Here is a 12,620-nt window from a genome sequence, read left to right on the forward strand (position 1 = left end):
AGAATCCGAAGCATCAACATAAAAAGTCGAGAATTCCCGTCACGCGATTCCTCGCAGGAAAAGAGGCTAGCGCTGTACCCCTCTGGCGTACCTCTAGTTTCCGCCATCCCACGGACTTGCAGATACCATCACTGCCGTCTTGTGTGCCGCTTGCGGTTGTGTGTGGGTGTGTTCCGCCTTTGTGTGAACAATACTCGAAAGGAGAACATGAGGTTGCTCGTGCCCTACCCCTATGGAAGTCCTATTTGAGGATAAGGAAGGTTTTCATAACTAACCAACACGCCCTCATGCCCTAGCGGATATGATACTCGGAATCTTTTGCACCCATCGTTCTCAACCAGTCAAGCAAGTCACATTCAGTAATTCATCTACGTTGCCTTTGGCTTTCTGGTTAAGGTATTTATTGTATGAAACGAAAGTTTCACCTCCAATCCCAATTTATGAAGGAAGCCTACCTCTTGACGTGCTTGTTTTTTTTGAACAAGTGTAACTAATCAGTGCAGTGAGGTCCCCGGGGTGAGGGACCGAACGATCTACTCTTCTAAAGAGAAGATCGTTCAGCCTCGCCCGAGGTTCCGCACTTCACTCACTTTCATTCCCCTATTAAGAGTACAAATGAAAGCTCTATTCTAGTAGTATCCGGGTGGTGAATTAGAGCTGGGAGGAAGCCCTCGGGGGGAGGGGGTACTAAACTCTTTAGCAAAAAGCGAAGCCCAGTTATTCAGGTATGGAGACGCACAGAAAAAAAAAGAGGAGATCGAAGTCAAAGTGAAAGGAGAACCCAATTCGAGTATTAGGCGAACTTTCACATGCACTTGCTCTGGCTTCTTAACTTAAGAAAGATTGAGACCTTTAGACAAGCTTTCAAGCGGCAAAAGCAGTGATTCCATGGGCAGGCACTAGTTCCGGAACTGAACAGATCCAGGGAAAGTGAGGCGCCCGTACGAAGCCGAGCACTAGAGACAGACGCTAAGAGGGAAAGCGCAGAGTATACGCAGACGCAAACGAAGACGATGGCTGCTTTTATTTTAGTTCGTAAGCAATTAGACATGCGAGGCTGAATCTGCATCGGTGTGATTGCTTCAACTGCTGCATCGTTCACTGCATCAGCTTTAGCTTCACCCACCTATCGGGAGAGTCAACCTGCTCTAGCTTTTGCCCTCACTCCCTTCTCTTCACTCCCGGAACTCACTGAAATGAATGGGCTGCTAGATCTCATCTTCGTTAAGCGTAGCCTTATCTCGCCGATTGACCTTATCCCGACTCCTGTTGGTCAGGGATTACATCGCCTCACCCCATTGCTCAACGAGGGGGAGCAGCCGGCTTGCTTGTTGAGATTCGATAGCTGCATCCGGCTTTAGCGCGTTTTGTCAGATACAGATACCGTGCGTGCGCAAATCCACTAACTAACAACCCCCTAAAGCATTAGATCGATTCCCAGTCGGTCTAGATGTTTACCCGAAGAAGATAGATATATCTATGCATGGCAGCTAGTTCTCGGCCCGATTTGCTTGCCTAGGAGAGTAATGTCCGACGATTGCATTCATTTTATGCAAACCCTGTCTTTTTGGCTGTTGACCCTATTTCTGCCGACTTCTCATACTTAGCCCTAACACAACACAGCTTGAAAGCGGGGTCTTTCATCTTGTTGGTAAGATCGCAACCTGATCAACTAACTCTGCCGAGGATCCCCTATCTGTTGTCTTCGTCTGAATGCGAAAACATAGTCTTCAGTTCCACAATCAGATTCGGGAGAAGAGTGAGAAGTGGCTTTCGACGCCCGAAATCAAGGTCTTTCCTTAAATCTTCCAAAAATGGGATCCCGCATAGGGGTCGACGCCTATTTTGACGGGGGATTCTCGTTTGTAAGCCCATAACCATATGGGGCGGAATACGCACAAGCAGAGGTCTTGCAGAGCCTATTCAACAACGAGAAAGGCGGTCGGCTGCGTCGGGCTCCTTGCAACGCATTTATTTTTGAGTCATGTCTCTTTTTTCGCTAAATAGGTTATCTTATTGCCTTTATATACGCAATAAAAGAGCAGAGTCCGGACGTGGCACTTAGCCCCCGGCGCTTGAGGGCACCCCGTCGGGTGGGTGCCGGCGGGCATAGCAGTTTCTATTTATCGGATTTCCTTACTCAAACCCTTGTGAAGTATTTCTTTTAAGTTGGAGTGTAAGTGTCTGACTTCCGAAAAGCGAAGCGAGTGAGACACGAACGTTCTAAGATGTGCTTTGAGTCTTGATCCTTTCTTTTTTTTCACAGTGTCATTGTTGTCTGTTTCTTAGTGTCAAGTGTCAAAAAAAGGTTCTAGCCGCGACTCTTACTACTTTATTTATTTCCAAAGCCCCGCATGAGCAAGCCATACTCACTTAAGACTGCCCAAGCGACTCAGAAGGACAGGACTCTACTACATTACGCAATATTACTTCTTGCTTTAGAAGCTTTCTTAGCTGTTTATAAGCTAATAAGTGAAATGACTATTTGTGGTACTCGTCTTTTGTCGCCCTTCTCCTTTAGCAAGAATGCTGTTTAAATTGCTGTTCTTACGGTAGCCCCCTCCCCCTCCCTTTCCGCTCCTCTTGCTTCTCCTTCCAGCTGCTTCTTAGCAATCTAGGCGTTTAGGCACGAGGGCTGCCCTTCCGAGCTTCTGTCTCACCTCCCCTGCCCCTTTTGGGGGCTTGGTTGGAGCTTGCTTTGTCTCTTCATTTCATTCGAGGGATTGCGCTTTTGTCTCTCTTTCCTTCCGCCTGAATCTATAAATATTAGACTGAATCTATCCTATTCCCTATGTCTTTCACAAGGATTGGAGCAGGTCTTTCAAGCATCCACTGCTACTCCAGCTTGTCCTGTCGGAGAGAGACCTGTCAGAGATGCCTACGGTTCAAAGGGAAAGGGTAGGTCAGTGGAATTGGTAGACGAGAGAACTGCCAAAAACATTTCCCAATTGTCCCAAAAGGAACCAATATGCCCGGAAAACATAAGAAAGGCCCACAGCAGACATCTTCCAAAAAGCTGGTTTCGCTGCTCATTCACATTAGGGAGCGGGCATGATCGAGTTTGTAATTCGATTGGTGGATCAGAACGGACCTAGATTGCTGAGCAAGCAAGATTGGGTTGGTGCTCTGAGCAGCAGTGCCCCCCTACTGGCCTAAAAGGGAATTAGTGCTATCGGTTCCTAAAAGAGGGCGGGATCACTCTAATAAAGCGAAAGGATCATGTGAGGGTTTGGCTAAGTGTTCAGTGACAAATAGCACCTTCTTTCCCACTTTCTCGTTGTGGAAATCTCGTTGAAGCTGATCCGTTTTTGAGCATTTCATCGACTTCATTTTCAATGAAAGCGAGATTCAGTAAGTGCTGTTCTTAGCCGAATGACTACCAGAACCATCAAAACAGAATGCCCTCGAGTCAACTCAACAACACATTCCTCCAGGTCCACCAAAAGACTCATTACTTCCTGCTTGCTTGATTCGATGCTCGATTTTAGACCTGAAAACGCTAGCAATTTGGGGCCAAAGCCTGTAAATTGACTCATATCGGTAGCTAGAGGTTAAGCTATACCCCCTCAGAGGTAGCTTCCGCCCTTTCTCTTACGTAAACATGGGCATAGAATGGAATTCCCACTCTTTCTACTAGTAATGGTATGCTGGCGAGAAGAGTAGGAATCTTACTTGATATTACCGCGTGATTAACAGTATTGAGGTAGTACGGAATAAAGAGGATTAATAGGAAGAGGACTAGCCTCTAAGGGCAGCTCCTTTAATCAGGGAGGGAGTGAAGACTGACGTGACGGTGAATAGCTTCTTCCTCTTGCCCTTGCTGTGCTGGGTAAGGGCTTCTTCTGGTTCCGGTTAGAAGGATGTAATTTCCTTATGCCTGAGAACTTTCAGGAGGAGTGGCAAGAGTTTAGTTAGGCAGCAGTACTTCTTTTTCGAGTTGAAAACGAATTCTCGTTCTATGACCAACTATCTATCTCGAGAAGGCGGTTTGAAACTTCCTGTAATGTGTGGGTGGGGGTTTTCATCGGAAGGAAAGAGGCCTAATACCGGCAATTTAATAGCCGCGGTTTAGAAAGGCTCATCTAATAGCGTATATACAGAACTCTGATTTAGATACCATACCATTTTATATACCATATTATATACAAATCTCAAGCAGGATTCGAACCCAATTCTTCCAATCCCTACCCCGCACGACTCACGAGCAAGAACGAGACTCTTTTACGAAATATGATTGCGGAGAATTTGTTATTGGCAATTCATTTCTCCCCTAACATGTACTCAATCTCACTTCCACTTGCCGGAATCGGTACCCTTGGATATATGGAAGCGGAGAATTTGTTGCAATTAGAGTACTCAGCATCAGTAAGCAAACTCTTAGCTAAAACTGAGGAAACGTAATAAGTAGCTATTACAGGACTGAGGACCCTGTAGGGGGATGAATTACTCAACAGCAGATCCTTAGATCCATAGGACATTCAGCAACAGCAGATCCTGTATTTCACTCCTAGCCGTAGCAAGATTATGCAGCAAATCGCCTAGAATCGGGCTAAAAGACACAGTTATTGCCATTGATGCCAGGAACCGAAGGGTGGCACGGAAACAAGCCAACGAAGACTTGTCTACAGCATCGGCAACAACAAAGGCGAGAGAGACTTTACAGTCAAACGAAAATAGACTTCCACTGAGAATCTTCGGGAAACTGTAGAAGCGCCAACAACCCATTCAACAAAGAGGAGAAAAGGCTTCGCGCTGATACAATACTGTAAGGCAAGGGAATTCCTCGAAATAGGAATCAGCATCACGAAGGAGCTTTCAAGCAATTACTCTAGTCCCACCTTCCCTCGCGCCACGAAAGATCAACAACCAATAGTGTAGTGCGATCTGCATACCGAGCGTATTTCCGAGTTCCTAATCATTCGACCTCTTCATCCAATTCGTGTTTCTTTGCTGAGATCGGACCTTCCTCGTGGAACTCGGTAAAGGTTTCACGAGCCTGACCAAATCCAGAATTGGAGAATGAGCAAAAAGACTTCTCATTAGGGTTGATCCCTATTATATATAAATTACAACAACACAGTGGGTCATATGACACAGAGCCACATAATCTAGAAGAAAAGACAGACTATATGACAATACACAGCAATAGACAATAATATCTCTAACAGAGCCTTGTTGAGCTCTCATTCTATCTTCAATTCCTCTTCCTGCTTGGTTCATGGCTCCGTTTGCTGGGGGACTCCGCAATTGCAACTCGGTAAACAAGGCGCTGTCAAGCGTGCTATGCTACCTTATCTTACTTTCTTTTTGATCCAGGCTATATGCTTAACACAGACCTCTTTGTTGTAATGTTCACGAGGTTGTATATAATCCAATGTTCAGTGAGATGACTTTCCTACTGACTGAATCGCTTGAATGAGTTGAAGGAAACGAGGCTTCTGGCCCGGCTGGTCCCACTGGAGAGGAGAGTTTTGACTGCGAAAGAGGCAGGGGCGCGTCTGATGGTATCTCGTATATAAGATCACGGCTGCATTTAGGAGTGATCTTTCCCTCTTCTTAAAGCCGGCCGTGATCTCACTTTCCAAATAGAGTCTCTGCCGGACTGAAAGTGAAGGGGCCCGCCTCACCTCTCCCCTTCCCATGGCCAAGGCATGTGAAACTGATTCCCTTTCTGAGGGCGTTTTACATGCCCTATTCGACCATGGCCTTCTTTTCCTAAGAATGAAACTTCGTTTCTTCGATCGGAATACAGATGAGATCAGAAACGCCATCATTGGGGCAAACGATGCAATAGCTTCGGTTAGAGCAAAACCTGTCATATCATATCAAACCATTTTTTGTTTTCATTTATAAAAAAAAAGGGAGAGGCCCGACCACTCCTTTTGGCCATCTGCTCTCTTCCCTCCCTTTGAAGTGCATTTATCAGCTCCCCGAGTCGCTAGAAAGAAGGTGAAAGGCCCACTACTTCTTCATTCATGGCCTATTGATTTGATTGATCTCCCTTTCGTATTCATTCGACCTGAGGCAAAAGAGAAGTCATACAAAGAAAGGTTCTTTCATGCAATGCATAACGGGCGGGCCTCCTATGGATTCCTCCTTATCAATGAATGAAGGGGGGAGTATGAGGAATTTTTTCTATATGAAGATTCAAAAAGGAAAAGGGTCATTACATATCTTACTGAATAATCTGACTGAATGAGGAAGAGCTCTTTATGTGGTCTCACTTTACCACCATCTGAAATGCGCGAAACTTCGATTGGTGGAAGCCAGTCCATGAAGATTCTCCCTTTTCTTACGTGCAATTCCCCTCTTTCGGTAAGCATCCAGTATCTCAGCAAATGAACATTTCTCTAAGCTTATCCTGTAGCTTATACGTCGTTTGAAAGCTGCTCCAAGGATCCAACGAATAGCTAAGGTTTGTTGACGATCCCTGGCTACAATCCCAGGGACATCATAAATAGTACCTGCGACTCCTACTTTTTCCACTTCGCATATGGGCTTTATATTCTCTACGGCGTCAACCATAAGTTTGATTACATCGCGTTCAGTTCGAGCTGGGCGATGAAAAGTGTGATAAACAATAGCACGAACTCTCGTTCTTTTACCATCGATCATGCGAAAGTTGACAAACTTCTTGATCAATTGTTTTTGCTCACCATCCAAGCCCCCCATATAGCTGAGAATTTCCGAGCAATTGGAAGCCGCTTTCGATGACGAGGCCGAGAAATTGATATTACGCGATCGTTACTGTCCATCTTTATCAGCCAACTCCCCTGTTTCCATCTTTCCTTTCCCTTTCCTTTGACCAACAGGTCCTCGAACCCCTCGCATAGGCTTTTGCCTTGTTCTACCGAGAGATGAACTAAGGAGCGGGAAACTAAGAACCTCTGAACGACCGAACAATCTCTGAGCTCGGTCAAAGAGAAATAAAATTCGAAACGGACCATGAAAACGTTCAAATCTACCTGAGTAGATTCACCTTTGCTGCAAACAAAAAGAGGGGCCGTGCATAGCTCCCAAACGATTATAGATCCTTTGTTTGACATCCAAATCACACTCACTCCTTTCTCTGCGATCGACTCAGTTAGGGCCAGAATTTGTTTTTCAAAGCCGAAAAGGCCTCGGATTCTACTCCGTCCCTGCGTAGTTGTTCCAAAATATGGAACAGCTGTTCGTGGGAATGCTCCCCCGTGGATGTGCGGGAGTTCTCAAGGGCCCGCGCCCCGTGTTCCATCCAAGGATGCCCTGGGTCCAGGGCTGGCATTTGGGCCAGAATGTCTACTTTTACCTCGAATCGATCCCGGGCGTCGATTAGGGTAGAATCCAAGACATCCTGGGTAATCCCACCTAGATGGCGACTCAGAAGGCGCTCTTGGATGGATTTCACACTATCCCCTCCAATGACTTCATTATCAAGATAGGGATAGGGTGAGACGCCTTGCTCTGGTTCCATTTGAGGAGCGCCCTCTCCCTCTGCAGCAGTAGGCATCGACGCTGCCCCTAAATCATCCGGTAGGAAAGGGCGGACGGCCCCATAGAGTTCGTCGCTTGGTCCTCTAAGAGACGGTCCCCCCTCTCTCTCGGGAACACTTGCCGGGGGGAAGGGGCCCCCCTCCATCTCTGTTTCGGAGAAGGGCTCTAACAAGACCCGCATCTCGAATGAATCCTCCGTCCACGAGGACGAGCTTGATGGGCCGGAAGGGCCAGAATAGGGAATGACTTCCTTCCCCTTCCCCGAGACACTGAAAATGAAAAAACTACTAAAATAAAAAAAAAAAGAAAGAAGAGAAATTTGGCCATGTTTCCCGAGAGAGGCCGCCTTCTCTCAGGCCAGCTGTCTTCTACTTCTAGTCGACTGCTCTATGACGGGCTTCCCTGTTTCCTGGGCTCTGCTCGCTCGTCTACGCTCCGACCAAGCAAGTCATAATTGAAAAACGCGTAAAAAAGCAAAATGGAATCTTTTTTTTTTTTTCAAGATCAATATATATATAAATATCAAAATATATATATATATTGATGGATCCCTATCTCTTTATCTCTATCCACGGAGATACCTATCTATATGGAGAGAGATCTATCATTGAATCGATCTAGACTATCCTCTATCCGGATGGATATGTCCCTATGAGCGACTACGCCGATCTTTTCTTATATGTTTTGGCCACGTCCGTTTCCGCTCCGAAGAGGAAGGTTTGGATCTTTCAATCTTATGTCGTGAGGGATGTGACCTATGTTAGGTCCATAAGATACCACAGCTTTTGGTGTTCTATGATTCACCTCCGAATAATGAGTAGGTAGTTCGATCCTTTTGATTCTTCTCTTCTTAGTAAACAGATGGGGGGATCCGGAGCAATAGGTCGAATTACTATATAAAGAAGAGTTTTTCACTAAAGGACTTCTTGTTCGAGTAGGAAGATTTCGGTTTTTCTCGTTCCTTCTCCTCGATAAGAATATGAATTTTAAATGATACAAATTCCTCTTCATTCTGTTGTGCTCCGCGAAGGAACTGCCTAAGCATACTTTTTCGGATCCAAACTTCTTTGTTCTTTCTAAGTCTTCTTCTTGCATAGAAGAACGCAACTGTTGCAAAAACCGGGATTTGAGTAGTAGGCGGCACCCCCTCTTAGTTTTGAGTAGGCGGAACCATTCTGTTTTGGTTCTTCTCCACATTCTTACCGGGTGATCCAGGAATTTTCCTATTCTTTTTTCAACTGATATGTCGATATAGAAAGATCTCCGGATTTCTTCACCGCAGGTTCTCGCGTCATTTTCTTGAAAAGATATTAGATCACCGTGGGACACTTTCCAATGAGTCATGCTTACAATTCCATTATTCACACAAACCCTTCGATGACTTATCGGCTGCCTTGCTTGAGGAATAGTTTCACTAAAATGGAGACGAACCGGAATAACGTCCGATCTTGTTTCTGGATTGAGTGGAAAAGGGATATATGAAGTTCGTTCTGTTCCTCTGTGCATCTCTGTGATGGGTAAATCCCCATGAAAAAGGGGCAACTTTCGTGTAGTTTGTGATTTGATGTAACTGTTAAGATTTTGTCTCGGATAAATCTTTCTCTTAATGGATCTCCTCTTGTTCCTCAATCTTCGGAGAATGCGGCGTTGTATTATTGTAAGTTCTCTGTTCCGAACATTTCCTGGAAGTGGACGACAAGTTTTAAATCTTAATGCAGGCAAGGCATATCTCGTTGAATCAGTCTTTTTCGCCACATCGCGTATAACGCCCCCTCTGCTGCTGGCGGGCGGATGGATAATTTCCGACTTCGATCCATACCCGCCGGGCCGGGTGTAATGAATATAGATCTCCCGCCAGCTGTCTTCTCTTCCTATCACTTAACTTCGTTCGAGAGATCTGATCTCTTCGGACCTCACCGGGCCGGGCGAAGGGGAAGGAAGGGGTGGGTGGTCCGGGAACAGCAACGGGAGAGGGCTCGTAGCCCCCCCTCTCCCTCTTCCCCACGCCTATTTGTTCCCCGGGCCCCGGAGAGATGCGGAACTCTTTTTTTTTTTTTTTAGAAAAAGATGAATAGATAGGGCCGTGATACATTCCGGAATATTGTGTAAAGGTAAATAGACTCTTTTCGTCCCCTTTTCGATGCCCGCCGGAGGACCTAAGTGAATGTTTTGGAATGGGGATGTTCGCCTTTTGTAACAAGTAGACCCACGATACGGACTAATAGATGTTCCTACTGTTACCCGTAAGTCAGATCTATTCATATAAAGTAAGTCCCCCCTATGAGTAAGGCACGGCTTCTCACTTTTCATGAATGTGTCTCCCCCTCTGCCTGCTTATTAGAGTTTGACCCGCCTTTGACTCTGCTTGCTTCTGACTCCCTATGAGCCGTTTTACGACCTGACTTTTTTGGAGGGTCGGCGGGACATGGGAGCCTCAGCTCATGCATCGGTTTACCGAAATCACCCCCACTTCCTTCTATTCAAAAGGCGAGCAGCCCTCAAACTAATAGGCCATGTTCGCTCGCTTTATATTATACATTAGCCCTAAAGTCAAGTAGGTAGCCCCGAAAGCCTCACTCATAAGTTGCCGGGGTTGACAATTGAAAAGGCAGATGGGCCGCGGAGTAATGGGAACGAGGAAAAGTCGTTATTTGATAGTTTGGAACAGAGATGCGAACGGTGGAAAGGGCCCGCCTCCACTCCCCTTTCTCCTCCAACCCACTTCTAGAGAGGCCTATACCTAGCCTAGAGCTGGGGGCCTCGAAACAGATCAAGCGGGAGTCTCAGTCAGAATCACTCTACTGTGCCGCCGATCCATTGATACTCTACTCCATTCATTGCCAAAAACAAGGTGGTTTTCTTTCAAGCCACACTGGAGATAGGGGAGGGAGGTGTCGGCCTCTCGTAAGGCGCTAGGGTTGGTTGGGTCTTTTACTTTGACCGCCGCTGCGGTAGCCGAAGAATCCTACGCAATCCTAGAGCTTTATATATAAAGTATATATAATAGATATCGCTTAAAAAAAAAAGGGGGGGGGTCCTCACCTCTTTCTATCTTTCTATGTAGATCGCGTATAAAGGGAAGGTCGTCCCTGTCCCCTTTCTTACCACAGAGGGTGTGCATTATCCTAATGAAAAGCAGACCCCGCGTTAGCTTAGCTCCAAGACGCTCTAACTAGCATAAGTCAGAGTTTAGCCTACTTACTTGGCCTAGCCGTCTTCCCCACCGGGTATTTTATTGACCGCCGCTGCTGTTTCGGGGGCGGCGGTCAAGGTACCACTAGAATCAGATTTGACCTTCTGATCCCAGCAGCGTCCCAAGCTCCTTGCCTGAAGAGTCGTAGCCTTTCGTCTTGACTTCACTCCCGAAGATAAATGCATAAGGTCAACAAACTTTTTCTTTGGTTTCACATCTCGGGCATCCTGATCGGTATCATATAGACGACGGAGGCACGGGGAGAAAACGGGCGTGACTGCTTCATGATCGTAGGAACTAGTCTCCTCGTCTGAAACCTGGCTGCTCTCCGCATCTTCCCTGCTAGTCGATTCGTCTTAGGGGAGGCCATATGAGGTAAGTGCCTTCAGAACGCTTCCCTCGACTTCAACGAATTCTCCGGAGACAACCGACTGCTCTTCCTGACTTGACCGCTTTTGCACTTCTCTCTATTTCGATCTTCGTCGGACGAGACAAAAACCCTGTTACAATTAGAAGAGAGAAAGGGAAATTGTCTGCTGAGATTAGGTGTATCGTCACATATTTGATTAAGGTGCTTCGTACTTGGATCCCCATTCTGAGATGCGACCATCACTGTTGGACAACTCTCCAAAGAAAGCCTTGGATGGGCTTCCTTGGCCTTCGAGACAATTGTCTGCCGCTATCGCCACTTATCTTTTGAAGGTGCTTCGTACTTAGATCCCCGTTCTGATCCATCACCGTTGAACAACTCTCCGAAGAAAGCATTAGAACAGTGAAGAATGGCGAGGGCACCCTAGCTCTTTTCTCTCTGCTGCCCCTAAGCAGGATACTAGGTTCGGATGCGGATGCTGCAGCTAAAAAACCTACCATCATATATATCTTTTGACTTTTCACGTCAAAAGTCAAACAGACATATTAGCGCTTGTTCTCTTCCCCTTGCCTGCTAGCTATTGATGGAAGTTCCCGGCTAAGGGACGGATGGAAGGACATCGATTGGCTAATGCCATCAGTTGTTGGGGGAGGGATTGATAGATTCACTGATAAGCCATCCCATCTCGAATGAGATGTCGGAGGGAGAACGAATGGCTTTTTTTATAGATTATATAAAAGGTGTAAAAAGATCTTTCTTAAGCTTTGTAAAGAGGGACGCATATATCAAAAGGCTTTCCTTGAGTTCCTTTATGACTAAACTAATATAAGAGGGGTAGGGGGGCAAGGAATGCCTTTGTTTGGGATAGCGGAAGCTTCATTGATGATTGACAATATAGCTGGAGAGAGATTCTTCGGACCATAATAAACACTCTTAATTTGATTTATCTTCTGCCCCCTTACAGGCGAATCAAGGAATTTGAAAAGGCCTTTGTCTTGCCATTCAAAAAAAGATTTGGAAATTAAAGATGGGAAAGCAGAGGACTACCTCTCGGACCTCTATAGGCTTCTATAGTGCCTCCTGAAAAGAGTTCCTTAAGACCCGAGCCCTTATTGATCCGGTAGCCTGCTCCTCCGCTAAGACCAGGATTTCCTCTCGACGCCCCATCAACGTGAAGTTTGAACTCACCAGCCCCTTACTCAACATAGGGGTAATCCATTTTGTGAGACTTCTTAGAACGAACACAGATAGGATCAATATTAAGCGACTTTAGGGATAAGGAATCCATGTATGAACCCGGGGAGTTAACATTTAATAGAAAAGTTCAGTCTCTCAGCCAATTCACCACTTTCTTTTTGATATGCTCAGAACTAGAGAAAGAATCTTCAAACCTTCTTTTGTTTTTCTCGAGCCAAATTTCCCACGATACAACGTAAGGAAGAAAGGCGATGGTTGCATGGATTTGAGTCTTTTTCCTCCCGGATCTGAACCATCTTAATATTCTGGAATGGATAGATTCCAATTGCATCCCACTGATATTGAAAAAACTTTCAAAGACGTTCCAAATGTCACGAGCCAGATTGC

The 12,620-nt window shown here is 45.9% G+C and overlaps 1 protein-coding gene across 1 annotated transcript; it reads right to left on the reverse strand.

Annotated features, from left to right (window-relative positions):
- Positions 1 to 7,084: 7,084 nt before the first annotated feature.
- LOC143864094 (putative mitochondrial protein AtMg01010) lies at positions 7,085 to 7,654 on the reverse strand. The gene has a single exon (XM_077374890.1). The coding sequence runs from the start codon at positions 7,652 to 7,654 to the stop codon at positions 7,085 to 7,087; it is 570 nt and encodes a 189-aa protein (XP_077231005.1).
- Between the last annotated feature and the right edge of the window lie 4,966 nt (positions 7,655 to 12,620).

Source organism: Tasmannia lanceolata, unplaced genomic scaffold (genome assembly GCF_043159265.1).
Source record: "Tasmannia lanceolata isolate RefF3 unplaced genomic scaffold, GAP_Taslan_0.1 ptg000046l, whole genome shotgun sequence".
In the NCBI taxonomy this organism is placed as follows: domain Eukaryota; kingdom Viridiplantae; phylum Streptophyta; class Magnoliopsida; order Canellales; family Winteraceae; genus Tasmannia; species Tasmannia lanceolata.